The sequence below is a fragment of the Sapajus apella genome, unplaced genomic scaffold, assembly GCF_009761245.1.
Source record: "Sapajus apella isolate SASKATOON/1434 unplaced genomic scaffold, GSC_monkey_1.0 scaffold95, whole genome shotgun sequence".
NCBI lineage: Eukaryota > Metazoa > Chordata > Mammalia > Primates > Cebidae > Sapajus > Sapajus apella.
The window spans coordinates 6,798,132-6,817,608 of record NW_022437035.1 but is presented as its reverse complement, the minus strand read 5'-3'; the positions used below and the strand labels follow the sequence as shown (position 1 = coordinate 6,817,608).

The following is a 19,477-nucleotide window of genomic DNA, read 5'->3' as shown; positions in this document are numbered from 1 at the left end:
CCAGGTTCAAGCGATTCTCCTGCCTCAGCCTCCCGAGTAGCTGGAACTACAGGCACAGACCACCATGCCCAGCTAATTTTTGTATTTTTAGCAGAGGCAGGGTTTCACCATGTTGGCCAGGATGGTCTCAAACTCCTGACCTCATATGATCCACCTTCCTTGGCCTCCCAAAGTGCCAGGTGCCAGGATTACAGGCATGAGCCACTGAACCCAGCTGAACTTTTTTTCTCGCTTTTCCTAGTGATCTCCACCTGGCTCTTTTGTGTCAGCCAGAGTGTCCTCTTGGCTCTCCATCCCCTCTGTCATTCCTCCCAGGGCTTCCATCAGTCCTCGGCTGCCACCTTGCATTCCTCTGCCTTCAGACTGTGGCTCTCACCCAGGAGCTCCACACCTGGGTCATCTCAGGATCTCCACCCTTACAGCTCCCAGCTCTGGTGACAGCCTCATTAATAACAAAATTATGAAATAGATTCCTAACAGCCAGCACTTACTAAGTAGTCAACAGCAGGCATTCTGCTGACCCAGGGTGTGTCCTCTTATCCTTCCAACCGTCTTGAGGGCAGGCACCATGTTGCACATAAAGCTGTCCTATCCGTCAGTGAGCAGACAGGTCCCAGGCTGTGCTCAAGGCCAGTGGAAGGAGCTCAGGGGTCCTTAGACAAAAGCCCTGGGGATCCTAGAGGGTTGAGCACTTGGCCTGGTGTGGTGGTTGACATCCCTAATCCCAGGCTTTGGCAGGCAGAGGGGGGAGGATTGCTTGAGGCCAGGAGTTCCAGACCAGCCTGGTAGCAAAACCAGTTCCAGACCAGCATAGCAAAACCCCATCTCCATTTTATTAAAAATAAGAAAAGTTGTTTTGTTTGTTTGTTTGTTATTTCTTCTGTTTTGCTGGGAAGGGGCAAGTTTCCTTTCCCTCCACCTGCGAACAGGTAGAAGCCCCTGCAGTGAGGAGACTTGGAAGTGGGGTGCCTCCAGCTGCCCCAGACTCGAGGTTGTGCTCCAGACCCCTCTCTGGGCGGGTCACCACCTCCCTGTCCCAGATAGGGTGCCCTTGGTGACCGCAGCAAAAATCCTCGAGGGGAGGAGAGAACGGGGCGGGGCGGGGCAGGCCCAGCGCCTCTCTCTCCCGTCGGGGCGGGACCAACATCTGGCATTGCAGGCACAACCAGGCGGCGGCGGCCACGGGGCCAGGCGGCGGCCCGGAGGACCTGCGCCCTGCGCCCTTCTGCACCCGCGGGCACCATGAGCGGCCGAGTCGGGGACCTGAGCCCCCAGCAGCAGGAGGCGCTGTCCAGGGTGAGGCGCGTAGCGGGCTGGGAGGATTGGGGAGGGGCCCCGAGCAGCCTGGTGCTTCGGAACCCGGCTGGAGCCCCCATTGTACGGACGGGAACAACGAGCCCGGAGAGAGCTCCTCTGTTCTGCCTTTCCATCCGCGCGAGATTGCTGAGGCCGCTAGGTGCAGCGCGCGGGACAAGAGTCCATCTCTGAGGGACTTGGGGCCGAATCCAGTCTTCTGACCTTGCCTGCTCCCCACCACCGGCCCTGGCCCTTGTTCCCCGGTTGTGGGGGAGGGGGTGGTGCTGCCATCCTGCTGCTGGGGCAGCCTTGGGTAGACAGACTCCTCCTAGATTTCATGCCCAGATTGCAACATTTGTTTGTTTGGTTTCTCTTTGTGATTTGTCCTTAGGGCCCAAGCTTCCCTATCTTTAATTTTTATTTATTTATGTATTTATTTTTTGACGGAGTCTCACTCTGTCACCAGGCTGTGCGATCTCAGCTCACTGCAACCTCTGCCTCCCAGGTTCATGTGATTCCCCTGCCTCAGCCTCCCAAGTAGCTGGGACTACAGGCGCACACCACCACGCCCGGCTAATTTTTTGTATTTTAGTAGAGACGGGATTTCACCACGTTGGCCAGGATGGTCTTGATATCCTGACCTCCTGATCTGCCTGCCTCGGCCTCTCAAAGTGCTGGGATTACAGGCGTGAGCCTCTGTGCCTGGCCTTTATTATAATTATTTAAAAGAGATGGAGGCGGCCAGGTACTCACGCCTGTAATCCCACACTTTGGGAGGCTGAGGCAGGTGGATCACCTGAGGTCAGGAGTTCGAGACCAGCCTGGGCAACATGGCGTTCCCTGTCTCTATTAAAAAAATACAAAAAATGGCTGGGCGTGGTGGCAGGCGCCTGTAGTCCCAGCTACTCGGGAGGCTGAGGCAGGAGAATCGCTTGAACCTGGGAGGCAGAGGTTGCAATGAGCTGAGATCACGCCATTCCACTCCAGCCTGGGTGATAGGGACTCTGTCTCAAAAAAAAAAAGAGAGAGAGAGAGAGAAATGGAGGGGTCTTTTTGGGGAGGTGACCTTGAGATAGTCCTATAGGCTGTGCCTGGAGTGTCACAGCCGTGGAGAAAGGAGAGAGTGTCCAGGAATTAGATATCACAGCAACAATGTGGTTTTTGATAGCCAAGGATTTGAAACTGACTTTGAGTTTGGGGGAGAGGAGGTGTCACAGCCGGCCGGGGGGATGGGGGCTCGCACTTCGGCACTATGAAAGGCAGCTTAAGAGTTATGGGGGGAATGATGTGCTTCAACGCTTCTGCCCTGTGGAAAGGCCCTCCAGGAAGGAGAGAGAACCCTGGGAGGAGACTGGTCCCCAGGGGAAAGAGGGCCCTCAGGGGAAATAATGGGTTCCCCAGTGAAGGAGGGGCCCTCAGGTGAGGAAGGTGGGGGTCTCCCCACTGGTGGTGGCCCCTGGGAAGCCCCAGGCACTGTGCTCCTAGTGGGAGCTATTTTTGGAGGTTTTCTGGCCTTTGGAGGTGAACTATGACGTAGATGCCCGTGGGCCAGAGAGCTTTAAATGATATGAAGAAATTATTCTTATAATTCTTATTTCTTCCATTATTTAAAAGTATGAATGCGGCTGGGCAAGGTGGCTCACACCTGTAATCCTAGCCCTTTGGGAGGCTGAGGCGGGTGGATCACATGAGGTCATGAGTTCGAGACCAGCCTGGCCAACATGATGAAACTTGTGTTTACTTAAAAAAAATACAAAAATTAGCCAAGGATGACAGCCTATGCCTGTAGTCCCAGCTACTCGGGAGGCTGCGGCAAGAGAATTGCTTGAACCCTCAAGGTAGAGGTCGCAATGACCTGTACTCCAGCCTGGCAATAGAGCAAGACTTCGTCTAAAAAAAAAAAAAAAAAAAAAAGTAGTGGATGCTTGTTATTTTTTAAATTTGGGGAAAAGAGAAAAGTAGGAAGAAGGGAAAGAGGTCGCCCATGGTCCCAGAGGTCTGGGCAACCAAGTCTAGGAGCATTTTCTTCTAGCTCCTTCCCAAGTTCAGTTTCAGCCCCTCTGGTGCACTGCTTTCCTGCCAGTGGCATCATAATAAGATGAGTTTTCTCCCAGTCACTCCTCACCCTTCCCAGCACCTGCTTAGTGGCCTTCTCTTGCACTTGTACCCATTCCATGGGGGGCATGGCCTCCAAGGGTGGATCTTCCTGATCTTGACGCTTCCTTTCTGTGTCCCTGGGGAAGATTCTCCACCCCCTGAGCCTAAGTTTCATCTGCAAAGCAGGGATGTGTTCAAAGGAGGAAACCCACTCACCTGGCGGGTCTGAGGGGTGCAGAGTTATTGCTTCTCAGGGGTCACCACTCTTGTCCAACCCCCAGGTAAAACTTCCTCCTGAACCCAGAGGCTGCAGCTGTTGGTGCAGGAACCTCCATGCCAGGGGCCTGTTCAGATTATTAAAGCAGGTGCTATTGCTCACTGGAGTTGTTTAAACTGATTTTTCTTTTCTTTTTTTTTTTTTTTTCTCTCTCTCTCTCTTTTTTTTTTTTGAGACAGAGTCTCTGTTGCCCAGACTGGAGTGATGCAATGACTGCTCCCTGTAACCGCTGCCTCCCAGGCTCAACTGATCCTCCCACCTTAGCTTCCTGAATAGCTGGGACTACGTGTGTGTGCCACTATGTCTGGCTACTTTTGTATTTTTGTAGAGAAAGGGTCTCACTATGCTGCCCAGGCTGGTCTTGAATTCCTGGGCTCAAGCAACCCTTCTGCCTCAGCCTCCCAAAGTGCTGGATTACAGACAGGAGCTGCCGTGCCCAGCCTCACGTTTCTAATCCCAAATTTGGATTCACAGATTCACCTTCAAACCCAGCCCTTGGCTTTAGCCTGTTAGTCCCCAGGGAAGTGAGGTCTCCTCTCTTTCTCAGACCCAAGCCTCAGCCTCCGACGCAAACTGCTAATGACATCCTTCTACTCTGCCAGTAGAAAAAGGCACGCTTCCTCCCCCACAGTCCTGATAAGGCATTCCTGGCTTCTCTTTCAGCCCCTGTCTTTTGACCTCCGCTTCTGTTTTTTTTTCCACAAAGTTCCACTGTCCAGGGCGTCAGGCAGTCCACGCTGGCTGAGCGCTCACATTTATCCGACACCTGCTTGGAGCCAAGTCTGCTAAATGCTTTACGTGCACAAACTCCTTTGATTGGCACAAGTTCATTATTATCCCCATTTCACAGATAAGGAAACGGAGGCTCAGAGAGGTTTGGTAACTTGCCTCTAAATCTCAACCCTTAAGTTGCAGTATCAGGGACAACATTCCTAAAACCATCTAGCTGGCCTGCATCAGAATCACCCAGGGATCCTTGTGAAAAATAAGGCTGTCAGCTGGGCACAGTGGCTCACGCCTGTGATCCCAGCACTTTGGGCAGCTGAGGCGGGTGGATTGTTCAAGCCAAGGAGTTCGAGACCAACCTGGGCAATATGGCAAGACTCCATCTCTACAACAAATATAAAAATTAGCTGGGTGTTGTGGAGTGTGCCTGTGGTCCCAGCTACTTGGGAGGCTGAGTTGGGAGGATCTATTGAGCCCAGGAGGCGGAGGTTGCAGTGAGCCAAGATCACGCAAGTACACTCCAGCTTGGGCAACAGAGTGAGACCCTATGTCAAAAATAATAATAATAAAATAAAAATTTTAAATAAGGATGCCAGGGCCCCACTTTAGACATGCAGAATGGGAGCCCTGCATGTAAGGTGCTCCCACATTTTGGGAAGGACCCAATAGTTTTTCCTATGTTGGGCTGGAGGGTGCCCTCTTTTCAGATGGCAAAGTCGTTTGGGGCAGCGCCCTGCAGGGTCTCCAGGTGGGGCTGACTGGCAGATGAGGTGGAAGGGCTGGGGTGGGGTTGGTGGTTCCTGAGGTCAAGAGAACCCCACTGATCATATTTCCTCCCCCACTCAGTTCCGGGAGAACCTCCAGGACCTGCTGCCCAGAGTGCCCAATGCTGATGACTACTTCCTCCTGCGCTGGCTGCGAGGTGAGGCTGGCAGGGGTCAGGGGAGGCAGAGAGGGAGGGAAGGAAGGAGGGTCTCAGGAGAGGAGTAGAGGCTTTGGGGAATGGAGCTGTAAAGTAAAGAACATAGGCTCTGAAATCACCTTGCTCTGACTAGAATCCGAGCAAGACTCTGTCTCAAAAAAAAAAAAAAAAAGATAACGAAAAGTCAGATACCGTTCAAAACAGCAACAAAGCCCATAAAATAACCCAGGAGTTTATTCTAGAAGACACAAGACCTATACAGAAAAAATCTTAAAATCTCTGAAGTATGTAGAACTGCCCTGTTCAGTTTGATACCCTCTATCCACATGTAACTATTACAATTAACTTAAATTAAAACTCCAGGTCCTAAGTCACATTTGCCACGTTTCAGTTGCTCTGTAGCCTCAGGCAGCTAGCGGCTACCATGATGAGCAGCTCAGGTATAGGACATTTCCACCATCACAGAACGTTATCTTGGACAGAATTGACACGGAAGATGATTTTAACAAATACACAGCTTAGAGCAAAGATTGGTCAGGTGAACTGGGTGGCTTGTCTTCAAATATTTACAGAATGGCCACACTGACGAGGGATTACATACATTTGTTTGACCTCTGAGGACAGGGTTGGAATCACCACAGGGCAGATTTGGGTTCAGTCAAAGCTGCTGAGGAATGGAATGATAATGTCTTCTGTGGTAGTGAACTCCCCATCATGGGAGATAATCAAGGCTGAGCTGTTGCATTGGGAGTTTTTTTTTTTTGGAGACATGGTCTTACCCTGTCGCCTAGGCTGGAGTACAGTGGTGTGATCTTGTCTCACTGCAGCCTCCTCCTCCCAGGTTCAAGCGATTCTCATGTCTAAACCTCCCGAGTAGCTGGACTATAGGTGTGCACCACCATGCCCAGCAAAGTTTTGTATTTTTAGTAGAGACAGGGTTTCACTATGTTGCCCAGGCTGGTCTCGAACTCCCGACCTCAAATGATCTGCCTGCCTCGGTATCCCAAAGTGCTGGAATTACAGCTGTGAGACACCATGCCTGGTCAGGAGTGATTTCCGGAGCTGGTTCATGATCAGAGCAGAGGAGGCCTGGAGGGCGTCTCAGATCCCTTCCATTTCAAAATCTCTGACCCTGCATATTGTTTCAGCTCCACGAGTGAACAAATTCCTCCTCGAGTGGACGAATTACTCCCCCTAATTAGTCCTCAGTGAGCCGAGGGTCTCAGAAAGCAACAGTCAAAGCATTTCTAAAACAGAGCATTGTGTTTTCAATGAAAGTATATCTATTTCTTTAAAATAGGTAATCATGATAGCTACAGTTTATTGAGAACCTACTGTGAGCCAGGTACTGGGCCAAGCACTTTATATATTTTATCTCATGTTGTTCTCTGAAGAACTGAAAAAGATAGGGTTCTCATTTAACTGATTAAAAAAAAACTAAGGCTCAGAGAAGGTAAATGACTTGCTCGAGGCTGCACAGGAAATAAAAGGGCAATACTAGACTTTAAAGCGCCAGTCTGTGTGAATCCAAACCCCACACTCCCCACCACCCCTAACACTGTGCAGGTGGCAAGGGGTCTCTGCTTCCTGAGGGACATCAAATACAGGCTAGACCAGCCTCCAGAAAGTTTTAAGAAGACTGGAAACTGAACTCAAGGGCTCTCCAAAGTCTTTTAGAGGATTAAAGATCCTTAACTCTTTAAAAAACATGACTTGTGGTAGAGTTCACAGCCAATTGTAGCAAAAAATATTTTAAAAGAAAAAAAAAAACATTTCTAGGTTAGGCACAGATGCCCACGCCTATAATCCCAGCACTTTGGAAAGCTGAGGCAGGAGGACTGCTTGAGGCCAGGAGTTCAAGACCAGCTTGGGAACATAACAAGATCCCCATCTCTACCAAAAAAAAAAAAAAAAAAATCTAAAAAAAATTAGCCAGGCATGGTGATGTGGGCCTGTTGTCCCAGCTACTTGGGAAGCTGGGGTAGGAGGATTGCTTGGGCCAGAGGCCACAGTAAGCTTTGATCACATCACTGCACTCTGGCCTGCGCAACTGAGCCAAGACCCTGTCTCAAAAAACAACTATTTCTGGATCCTCAATGGATTCTTGGGGTGTCAGGAAAAGGCTGGGGACACCTTAGCTATTAACTCACGAATTTTTAGGGAATGGCTCTTTCTAGATCTAGCCCTGTGCTTCTACTTAGCTCATCTTCTTGCAGCTCGAGACTTTGACCTGCAGAAATCCGAGGACATGCTCCGGAGGGTAAGCATCTATGATCCCTACTGCCCTGCCTTCCATGCACCCAGGGATTGGTGGCAAAAGGGTAGGGACTCTGGTCCTGTCCCATCCTCCTGCTTCTTCTTTCTTCCTCCCTGGATCCCTTTCTGCCTCAGACCCAAGCTCCTGTCTCCATCCCTAGGTCTATGGGTATGCTCTGGTGGGATCTTGGTGACTGTGGGCAGAGGGACCTAGCCTGGTGTCCCCAGTTTCCTGCAGAACCCTACAGCTCTTGCTATGTCCCTGTAGCACATGGAGTTCCGGAAGCAACAAGACCTGGACAACATCCTCTCGTGGCAGCCCCCCGAGGTGAGCCTCGAGCAGCATCCCCCAGGCCGTTTGAGGCCCCTCACCCCCAACCTCACCTCCCACCCACCACATCCAGCCACCTGATGGAATAGGGACCCAGCCTGGTGAGCTGGAGCGAGTCAGGACCTTGCCCTCACCTCCAGGTCATCCGGCTGTACGACTCGGGAGGTCTGTGTGGCTACGACTACGAAGGCTGCCCTGTGTACTTCAACATCATCGGGTCCCTTGACCCCAAGGGTCTCCTGCTGTCGGCCTCCAAGCAGGATATGATCCAGAAGCGCATCAAGGTCTGCGAGCTGCTTTTGCGTGAGTGTGAGCTGCAGACTCAGAAGGTGAGCAGCTGGGGTGGGGTGGGCCTCATCTGTCTACTGGGTGGCACCAGGACCAGAGAAGGGTGCCCCCTGCCCCTTCCCCAGCCCTCAGCACTCAGGGCTCTGGTGGAATGTGGGTTTCTCCCACCCTTAGCCACCCATAAAGGTGAGGTGTTTTCCATTTGTCTGGAAAATGCTATGGGCTGCCAGAGGGTAGGATGGCAGGAAGGCGGGGAGAGGTGCCCAAGTCTCTCTGGCCAGGATCTCCTGGCTGGAGCTGTTGTCTGACCTGTATGGGGGCTCTGTCCCAAGCAGCTAGGCAGGAAGATCGAGACGGCGCTGATGGTGTTTGACATGGAGGGGCTGGGCCTGAAACACCTGTGGAAGCCAGCTGTGGAGGTCTACCAGCAGGTAAAGTGCACAGCTGGCTTGAGGCTGGTGTGGGCGGAGACTCCCAGCTGTGAGCCCTAGCTGTGAATTACTGTGAGAATCCAATGAGATAGAGGGGTGGGGATACCCTGCAGGGGCTCCACAGACCAGCCACTGGCCTAGAGTCCACCCTCCAAGGAGAAGGAGGAGCAAGATTAACACAAAGAGGCTGGGCGCGGTGGCTCATGCCTATAGTCCCAGCACTTTGGGTGGCCAAGGCTGGAGGATCACTTGAGTCCAGGAGTCCAAGATCAGCCTGAGCAACACAGGTGAGATGTTGTCTCTATTAATAATAATAACAGTAATTTTTTTTTTTGAGATGGAAACTCTGTCACCCAGGCTGGAGTGCAATGATGCGATCTCAGCTCACTGCAACCTCTGCCTCCCAGGTTCAAGCAATTCTCTTGCCTCAGCCTCCTGAGTAGCTGGGACTACAGGCGGCCGCCACCACGCCTGGCTAATTTTTGTATTTTTAGTAAAGACAGGGTTTTACCATGTTAGTCAGGCTGGTCTCAAACTCCTGACCTCGTAATCCACCCACCTTGGCTTCCCAAAGTGCTGGGAATACAGGCATGAGCCACCACACCTGGCCAATAATAATAAATTTTTACATGAGTCCAGTGCAGTGGCACGTGCCTGTAGTCCTAGATACTTGAGTGACTGAGGCAGGAGTATCTCGTGAACCCAGGAGTTCAAGGTTGCAGTAAGCTATGATTGTGCCACTGTACTCCACCTTGGGTAAAGAACTGTCTCAAGAACAAATAAGCAAACAAAAGAATAACAGAGAGAAGGAGGCGCGTGCTCGTGGGGAAGGTGGGATGGGCCAGGGAGGGGCCTCTTGTCTCAGCAGCATCAGAGGCCACAGAAATCCGTGGGCAGGAGGTGATGGAACAGAGCCCCAGCCAGACTCCTCTTGACTCCACAGTTTTTTAGCATCCTGGAAGCAAATTATCCTGAGACTCTGAAGAATTTAATTGTTATTCGAGGTAAGCTCATTACCGGGATGACCTCCTGGGGAGGGAGAAGCAGGAATGGGGGGTGCAGTAGGTAAGCCGTGGAGTTAAAGGCTTCTTCAGCCATCGTTTGTGAAGAACCAGGTTTTGTGTGGTTGGCTTCTGGTTTCACTTTTATTTTTTTATTTATTTTAGATGGAGTCTCCCTCTGTTGCCCGGGCTGGAGTGCGGTGGTGCGATCTCGCTAACTGCAACCTCCACCTCTAGGGTTCAAGTGATTCTCCTGCCTCAGCCTCCCGAGTAGCTGGGATTACAGGTGCCCGCCACCACGCCCGGCTGATTTTTGTATTTTTAGTAAAGGTGGGGTTTCCCTATGTTGGCCAGGCTGGTTTCAAACTCCTGATCTCAAATGATCCACTCGCCTTGGCCTCCCGAAGTACTGGGATTATAGGCATGAGCCACCACGCCCGGCCTCTGGTTTTATTTTTTAGTTCCAGTCCTTCACAGACTGATATTTTGTAATATACAAAATCATGCACTGGTATGTTGCAGCAATGTCAAATAAGTTATAAGTTTCTTTTTAGTTTGTTTGTTTGAGACAGTCTTGTTCTGTTGCCCAGGCTGTAGTGCAGTGATGAGATTCTGGCTCACTGCAACCTCCACCTCCTGGGTTCAAGTGATTCTCCTGCCTCAGCCTCCTGAGTAGCTGGGATTACAGGCATGCACCACCACACCCAGCTAATTTTTGTATTTTTAGTAGAGACGGGTTTCACCATGTTGGCAGGCTGGTCTCGAACTCCTGACCTTGTGATCTGCCCACCTCAGCCTCCCAAAGTGCTGGGATTACAGGCGTGAGCCACTGTGCCCAGTCTAAATAAGTTATAAGTTTCTAAATGTTTACTGTTACTTATGTCGGTGTGGACTGGGAACAGAACAGTCCATGGACTCCGCTAGCGGATGGACACACTTTGAGTGGGAATGGTCTCTGGCTGCACTGGTGATGTCTTGTGCTCCAGAGTCAGAGGATCTGGTTCAAATCTAACTAGCTCTATGATTTTATTGAAGTCTACCTAACCTCACTGAGCCTCAGTTTTCCCATTCTGTAAAATGGGGATAGAGTGGCTCCCTCCCCATAAGAGAACTATGAGGTTAAACCAAACAGTGTGTGAAGACGGAACACAGAGCTTGGCCCACATAGTGCTCAGTTGAGTATGAGCAATTCAGGGCGGACAGTAGGTCTAATGTAAATGTCACACCCGAGAAGATTTCAGACAGCCTGGAGTGTGGAAAGGAAGAGATACTATTGGGGAATCAGCATTGCTAAACCTAGTTGTGCTCAACTCCTTACAACTGGGCTGGGGAGACAACCTTTTTTTTCCGATTTTTATTTATTTATTAGAGACAGAATCTCAGTCTGTCACCCAGGCTGCAGTGCAGTGGTGCAATCTTGGCTCACTGCAACCTCCACCTCCCAGATTCAAGCAATTCTCATGCCACCACCACCCGAATAGCTGGAATTACAGGCATGCACCACTATGCCCAGCTAATTTTTGTATTTCTCATAGAGACGTGGTTTCACCATGTTGGCCAGGCTGGTCTTGAACTCCTGGCCTCAAGTGATCTGCCTGCCTCAGCCTCCCAGAGTGCTAGGATTACAGGTATGAGCCACCGCACCTGGCCCGAGACAACCATTTATTGAAAGCCAGGAACTGTGCCAGGTGTTATATATACGTTATTTCACCTTCCTTTTCCAGTTAACTGCACTGAGACTTAGAGAGGGTGCTGAAGGTCACACCGCAGACAGCGGCAGAGTCCGTATCTGTCCAGCTCCAGCCCAGCACATGCTCCTGACTGTGGCTCTGTATCCCCACATCCTCTCTGCTCCAGCTTCTCAGGAGATTTGCATGTGTTTCAGCCCCCAAACTGTTCCCCGTGGCCTTCAACTTGGTCAAGTCGTTCATGAGTGAGGAAACACGCAGGAAGATTGTAATTCTGGGAGGTGAGTGATTCGGTCTCTGGTTGTGTCCATGTGCCTGGGAAGCAGAGGTTGACACTAAAGACCCTGTTTCTCCCTGGCTTGCCCTCTACTTGGGAACTGGCCCTGGCCTGACCCTGGTCAGCTTCTACACACATGGGTCCTAGACCACGGGCTGGGAGCCAGTAAAGGTCTTGGGTGCTCTTAGGAGTAGGCGCCCGGGGGAGCATGCCCAGGACATATCAGGTCCCCTCGCCAGGCTCAGCCCCTTCTGCCCTCTGTCGAGTCTTGGAGTCCCTCTTGCTCCCATGCAGACAACTGGAAGCAGGAGCTGACGAAATTCATCAGCCCCGACCAGCTGCCTGCGGAGTTTGGGGGGACCATGACTGACCCCGATGGCAACCCCAAGTGCCTGACCAAGGTACAGGGTGCCCAGAGGATGGGGAGGGAGGGGAGAAGCTGTGATCTAGTGCCCACTCACGCCCCTCACCCACAGATCAACTACGGGGGTGAGGTGCCCAAGAGCTACTACCTGTGCAACCAGGTGAGGCTGCAGTACGAGCACACGGAGTCCGTGGGTCGAGGCTCCTCCTTGCAGGTGGAGAATGAGATCCTGTTCCCAGGCTGTGTGCTCAGGTAGGGATGGCAGCCACCCCACACCTGGGCACAGCTGGGTAGGTGCCAGAGCCCAGGCAGGGGGTCGCCAATGGGGCTCTGTCCACTGCAGGTGGCAGTTCACATCGGATGGCGGGGACATCGGCTTTGGAGTTTTCCTGAAGACCAAAATGGGGGAGCGGCAAAGGGCTCGGGAGATGACAGAGGTGCTGCCCAGCCAGCGCTACAACGCCCACCTGGTGCCCGAGGATGGGAGCCTCACCTGCCTCAAGGCTGGCGTCTGTAAGAGCTCCAGGGTTTACTGGAATTATTTTCCTTGCCATCTACCCTCTGCTTGCCCTCTCTTTCCAGCTCTCGGGAGGGGTGTGGGGACGTCTGTAAGCTTCAGGGGAGCTGGCTTCAGGGCCACGGATGGGATGAGTGGCCCTTACGTGTGGGTATGAGGGCAGACTCATTGTGGGGGAAGAGCTGGTGTTCAGAACCTGGGGCCTTGGGCTCAGCTGAGAAGACCCTATACCAGGCTCATTGGGCTAAGAGACAGGTAAGTAAGAGGCCACGGACTTAGAGTCAGGGGTCTTGGCAAGGGTACCACCCAGTTGCATGAACCACCCCACTCCGGGAATCCCAAAGAGGTGGCTTCCTCCAGGTGTTTATCCTTCACTCTCAGGCCTCCCAGGCCAGATGCAGCTCAGTCAGCTTCACCGGAAGCAGCTTGCCGAGAGACACCACTGCCCTTCCACGTCTATTGGGAACAGAGCTAGAAGCAGGGGAGCCCAAGGTTGATTTCCTATGGAGGAGAAGGGTGTTGCTTATGCTTAAGTCAACACATGATCTTGTTTCACTTTGTGGAAAGGGAGCCTTAGGAGAGTAGAGACAGAGAAGTCTGCACGACTCATCAGTTCATGTTGGACCTTGGCATTGAAGGACATGCCTTCTGCAAGATGATAAAGTGACTTACGTAGTCCAGCCCTTTCCTCCTGGGGTGGCAGGGCTCCTCCCTGGGTTAGGGCATCGGGATAAGGGAATCCCAGTACCTCCCCTGCCTTGTTCTGTGACCGCTGAAAGATCCTATCACTTCTCTAAGCCTCAGTTTTCTCATCCGTAAAATGAGGATGGCATTGCCTTCCTCATGGGCCTGCTTTGAGGATTCAGGGCACCGTAACGTGTGATGGAATGCATAGTGCATGGAGAGGCCCTAGAGCTACTACCTGTGCGACCAGGCCAGGACGCAGTATGGGCATAGCATGTCCGTGGGCTGCAGCTCCTCCCTGCAGGTGGAGCCCAAGATCCTGTTCCCAGGCTGCAGGCTTCCTGGTTGTGTGCTATTCTGTGGGCTGGTAACTGTCATGAGTCCTTTATGTAGCGCAAGCCACCATGGGATGGCAGTGAGCAACAGGCTTAGGGAGGGACACAGGCTGGCTCTCAGGCTCCACCCACCATCCTGGACAGCTCATTCCCAAGGGTTCCAGGGATGCAGCCATGCAGGGCTCTCTCTTCCTGCAGATACACGGGGTTCGTGCTCCCTGATCTCCTCTCTGTCACTGCAGATGTCCTGCGCTTTGACAACACCTACAGCCGGATGCACGCCAAGAAGCTCAGCTATACTGTGGAGGTGCTGCTTCCCGACAAGGCCTCTGAGGAGACACTGCAGAGTCTCAAGGCAACGAGTCCCTCCCAACACAGTGAAGACCCTAGCCACCTCAGCCTGTGTGCTCCAACCCCTTAGCTCCCATCCCCAATCCCTGTAGTCCCAGGCAGGGTGGTGCTGAAGGTGGCTGCAAAGAGTCACCTGTCCCACGTCACCATCTCAGCTCATTGTGGACCCACCTACCACAGTGGCCAACCAGTAAGAGGCCACCAGGGCATAGACCATGCTGAAGATTCAGACAGAAACCTCTTTCCCTGTTCCCAGAGAATGGGGGTGAGAATGAGACACGGAAGATGATCCAGTCCACTGAAGATGGGTCCTGCCTGCAGAAACTGCCCTTCCATCCATCCCGACAAGGTCCAGCCACCCAGGACTCGCCCATGCCTGGAGTTCCGGCTTCAGGGGGTGTGTGTGGCCCAGGCCCTGTGGGCATCACTGCTTTAGGCCTGAAAAGCAGAGAAGCCCCGTTCTCTGCACGTAGGAGGTCAGCAGGGTGGGCAGGCCCAGCTGGAGGCGGCTGGGTAATGAGATAGGGCAAGGGTGAGGGTCCTGGTTCCAGCAGAACATTGGGGCCCATCCAAGTTTGTTCTGCCACCACTGGATGGAAAATTGGAAATGGGCTGGGCGCGGCAGCTCACACCTATAATCCCAGCACTTTGGGAGGCTGAGGTGGGCAGATCATCTGAGGTCAGGAGTTCGAGAACAGCCTGGCCAACATGGCAAAACCTGTCTCTACTAAAAATACAAACATTAGCCAGGCATGGTGGTGTGCATCTGTAATCCCAGCTACTCAGGAGGTTGAAGTGAGAGAATCGCTTGAACCTGGGAGGCGGAGGTTGCAGTGAGGCTGCCACTGTATTCCAGCCTGGCGACAGAGCCAGATTCTGTCTCAAAATAAACAAACAAATAAATGAAAGAAAACTGGAAATGGAGAGGTGGGCCCTGGCAGAGGTAACCATCAGAGGAAAAGCCACGCACAGCCTTTCAGTTGAGTGGGTAACGACTGAGTCTCCGGGAATTCCCAGTGCTCTCCCCTCTCTCTACACCTGCTGTGATCCTGCCAACATTTAGCTTTGATTCTTCCGGCAGCTGCACCATTCATGGATGCATATACGTAGCACCTGAACAGGTGCTTTGCTGCTAGAAACAGCAAACCATTTAAACTCCTAAAGCCAGTGCCACGAGGCATCCCTGTTCCAACCGGGTGTTTGAGCAGGTCGGCAAGAAAAAAAATGGCTGTGCTGGCTCCATGGAGATGGCCTGGGCTGTCGGGCAAGAGTCACAGAACATCCCCATCTCCAGGGGCTGCCTCTGCATCTGAGATGTGACAGGCATCCCCCGACCCTGTTGCACTGCATGGCCACCCTGTCTGCTGCTTCCCCAGATGCAGTGATATCTGGAGGGCCAGAGGCACCTGGGCTTCCAAGGCAGGCTGTGACTGACTGGAGTTGGGAGGACCCTGTGCTAAATGTCACAAGGCCCACCTTGTCATGATGGGGGATTATAGTGCCTCACTTCAGCCTTGACGTCCTCCGCCTAAAAACCAGGGGTTCCTAGACTTGAACTCTGATTCTTGCCCATGTAACTACCCACAGTCAATTTTCCACCGTCAGCACAGCCTTGTCTGGTTTCCTTGCGGGTAGCAAGGACTGCTCTGCCCCCTGTACAAGGGTTTCCAAGGCTCTGATCACAGGGCTGTGATCACAAATACCGGCTGCCCGGGGGATGGCAAACAGAAATGGGGTCAGGTGCAGGCACCAGTGACAGAATTGCAGTGAGCACAGGGGTGGCCTGCAGAGGTGAGAGCAGAATCTCCTACCAAGCCAGGGTGGGAGGGCACACTGGAAGCTCAGCAGGAGCACATGTCCTCAGCAACCCCATTTCTAATTCTTCTTTTTTTTTTTGAGACAGAGTGTCTGTTGCCCAGGCTGGAGTGCAGTGGCATGATCTCAGCTCACTGCAACCTCCACCTCCTGGGTTCAAGTGATTCTCCCTCCTGCCGCAGCCTCCCGAGTAGCTGGGACTACAGACATGTACCACGACATCTGGCTGATTTTTGTATTTTTAGTAGAGATGGAGTTTCACCATGTTGGCCAGGCTGGTCTCAAACTCCTCACCTCAAGTGATCTGCCTGCCTCAGCCTCCCAAAGTGCTGGGATTACAGGTGTGAGCCACCATGCCCAGCCCTCATTTCCAATTCTTAACACTGTCACTTCTTTACAAAACTGAAAAAAACACAAGTCACCCAAGGAAGGGCAGTGGGTTGCCCAAAGTTTGTTTCTTCATTCATTCATTGATGTTAATTTTTTAAAAGCAGAGACGGGGTCTTGCTATGTTGCCCAGGCTGATCTTGAACTCCTGGGCTCAAGCCTCTCAAAGTGCTGAGGTCACAGGTGTGAGCCACTGGGCCTAGCCTGCTTTTGGATGTTTATTGAGTATCTCCCCAGCACCAGGCACTGCAGGCCCTGGGGACACTGTGGACTCTGGGCTGACTCAACTGTGTTAACTGGAGGTTTGCACTCATGGAGGGAGGGAGGTAAAAGTGACGCCAGTGATCAGTTATCAAGTGGGTGCATTGTCACCATGGATGCTTGGTGGGGGGCAGGAGGCGAATTCTAATTTTTGTATTTTTAGTAGAGACAGGGTTTCACCATGTTGGTCAGGCTGATCTCGAACTCCTGACCTCAAGTGATCCACCCACCTCTGCCTCCCAAAGTTCTGGGATTACAGACATGAGCCACCACACCCAGCACAGTAGATAGACATTTTTCAAGTTTGACTAGGCATTTCTCCATAGATGATATACAGCCTTTTGCACCTGCCCTCTTGGTACCCAAGTTCTTGTCCAGCAGCATCCAGGAAGATTCAGGTCACACAAATAAATTGAAGAGTGGTGAATCTGGAGGATTTTATTGAGCAGTGTAAGTGGCTCTCAGCAGGATGGAGAGCTGGAACAGGAATGGAGTGGGAAGGTGATCTTCCCCTGGAGTTTGTCTGTCCCTGGTGGAACTCTTCTCCGAAGTCTCACGGTCAAGCCATCCCTCTGAAGTCAAACTCCTTCTTTCCAACACCTGTGTTGAGAAATGCTGAGTGTAAAGTAAAATATATTGTTTGCTAAGAAGACTCCCCCCCAAGTGGAAAACTACTTGGGGCATTCTAACGTAGCAAGACAGTATACGTATTTCATATACCTGTTAAAACACTTTTTTAAGCACAGGCTATGTGACCCTGCCCCCGTGGCTCCCTCGTGGAGAATACTTTGTAGTATCAGTGGTAAGCAGGCACCAGCTGCCTACCTACTTTATTTTTGGTTTCATGAGAAAATACGGAACACCTGTTTGTTAACAATAATCACCTGTACTGAGAGAAGAAATACATGGGTCAGCGTCTGCTCAAGGCCCCCAGCCCAGAATGCTGTCAGCCTCTGAGGCTCTCAGCTCGGAAGGCTGCTGGCCGCCCCCCACAACCTGGATAGTCCCACTTTACTGTTCTATCTGGGTATCTGCTTAACGCCTCAGCGCCGCCTGGGTGGGGGGGTCTCTCTGGTAAGCTGGCTACTGCTTCTCTTCTCTCCTCTGCTGCTCCACCCCACCACTGTGCCACCCCTCTGCCAGTGGAGTCTGGGGCTTTGGTGGGTAAAAGATGGGGGGTGGGGCAGGCCAGAAAGCAACATTCGAGCTGGAAAAGAGACAAAGTGAGAACACTTCGGGCAACGGTCCCAGGCTGGAGGGCGTGGTTCTGTCCAGGGAACTTGTCCTTTTCCGCCTAGCATTTCCCTGCCTCCTGTCCACGTCAACCCCGTCCTCCCCACTCAGCCTTCCAAGTAGCTGGAACCACAGGTACACATCGCTGCAACCAGCTAATTTTTTGTATTTTCTTGTAGAGATGGCGTTTGACCTTGTTGCCCAGGCTGGCCTCAAACTCCTGGGCTTAAGCTCCACCCACCTTGACCTCCTAAAGTGCTGGGATTACAAGTGTGAGCCTGGCCAGTTTTATTACTATTTTGTGGAGATGGGGTCTCGCCCTGTAACCCAGGCTGGAGTGCAGTGACACAATCATAGCTTACGGCAGGCTCAAACTCATAGACTCAAAGGATCTTCCCACTTCAGCCTCCTGAGCCTCTGAGACTACAGCCATCGCACTCTGCTGAGGAGGAGGATTTTCATTAATTAAAAATAAAATTATAGCTTCAAACAAGGCCTCTTTTTCCACCCTTACCCCTTTCCTCTCTTTCGTTAAGACCCTTTCCTTTTTTAATTTCCATAGGTTTTTGGAGAACAGGTGACGTTTTGTTACACAGATAAGTTCTTTCGTGGTGATTTCTGAGATTCTGGTGCACCCATCATCAGAGCAGTGTTCACTGCGCCCAGTGTGTGTTCTTTTATCCCTCACCCCTCCTTCCCTTTCCTCCCAGTCCCCAAAGTACATCCTTACAGCTTTGCATCTTCATAGCTTAGCTTCCATCTTTTTTTTTTAAATACTTCACAATCCCCTGCTCATGACTTTGATCTGTTCTGAATCTGCTTCCTCTAAGAAGTAGCTTTTGCTGAAACACGTTTCTTAGCAGATCCCAAAGTATAATGAAGAGAATGGCGGGATATTTGTGTCTGTTCTTGTAATATATTATTCCTTGGTTCTAGAAAAACAGATTGCTGGAAATGGTGTGCTATTCCCAGTTTGACGTTGACTGGGTGCTTGAGTGAGCGTATTTTCTTTTTTTTTTTTTTTTTTCTTTTTTCAAATTATATAGTTTCTCACTCTCACCCCCAGGCTGGAGTACAATGCTGTGACCTCAGCTAACTGCAACCTCCATCTCCTGAGTTCAAGCAATTCTCCTGCCTCAGCCTCTTAAGTAGCTGGGATTACAGGTGCTTGTCATCACACCCAGCTAATTTTTTGTATTTTTAGTTGAGATGGGTTTTCGCCACGTTGGCCAGGCTGGTCTCAAACTCCTGGTCTCAAGTGATCCACCTGTCTTGGCCTCCCAAAGTGCTGGGGTTATAGGCATGAGCCACCATGCCTGGCCTTTTTTGAGACATTATCTCCCTGTGTCATCCAGGCTGGAGTGCAGTGGCGTTTTCTCGGCTCACTGCAACTTCTGCCTCCTGGGTTCTAGTGATTCTCCTGTCTTAGCTTCCCAAGTAGCTGGGATCACAGGCATGTGCCATCATGCCCAGCTAATTTTTGTATTTTTCATTTCACCATGTTGGTTAGGATGGTCTCAAACTCCTGACCTCAGGTGAGCTGCCCACCTGGGCCTCTCAAAGTGCTGGGATTACAGGATTACAAGCATAAATCACCGCACCCCACTGAGTGAGCGAATTTTCGTGTGGCTGGATGCATTTTGGCATCTTTTCTTGCCCCATTCCTTCCTGGTGCTTTTTTTTTTTTTTTTGAGACAGAGTCTCTCTGTCGCCCAGGCTGGAGTGCGGTGGTGTAATAGCTCACCAAGACCACCACCTCCTGCGTTCAAGTGATTCTCATGCCTCGGCCTCCTGAGTAGCTAGGACTACAGGCACCCACCACTATGCCCGGCTATTTTTTGCATTTTTTGTAGAAATTTGTGGGGTGGAAGCGGTGGGGAGCTCTCACCATGTTGGCCAGGCTGGTCTTGAACTCCTGACCTCAAAGGATCCACCTGCCT

At 51.7% G+C, this 19,477-nt stretch overlaps 1 protein-coding gene and 1 long non-coding RNA gene across 3 annotated transcripts; one reads left to right on the top strand and one right to left on the bottom strand.

The window, feature by feature from the left end:
- The first annotated feature begins 1,151 nt into the window (after nt 1-1,151).
- LOC116535641 (SEC14-like protein 4) lies at nt 1,152-15,785 on the top strand. Of its 2 annotated transcripts, none has more exons than XM_032256890.1 (12): nt 1,152-1,296; nt 5,243-5,318; nt 7,535-7,578; nt 7,843-7,902; nt 8,046-8,234; nt 8,529-8,624; nt 9,568-9,628; nt 11,511-11,594; nt 11,885-11,991; nt 12,067-12,206; nt 12,298-12,467; nt 13,733-15,785. In XM_032256890.1, exons 1-12 carry the CDS (start codon nt 1,243-1,245, stop codon nt 13,909-13,911), a joined length of 1,260 nt encoding a protein of 419 aa, XP_032112781.1. In that variant the 5' UTR covers nt 1,152-1,242; the 3' UTR covers nt 13,912-15,785. The 2 variants fall into 2 exon arrangements, with proteins under 2 accessions (XP_032112781.1, XP_032112780.1); XM_032256889.1 differs by having other exon boundaries at nt 8,526-8,624; nt 13,733-13,933.
- LOC116535643 lies at nt 11,269-12,303 on the bottom strand. Its single transcript, XR_004262301.1, has 2 exons — nt 12,103-12,303; nt 11,269-11,628 (listed from the first exon to the last, which is right to left on the bottom strand). It is a non-coding gene; the product is annotated as an uncharacterized LOC116535643 (long non-coding RNA).
- Nucleotides 15,786-19,477: the final 3,692 nt, after the last annotated feature.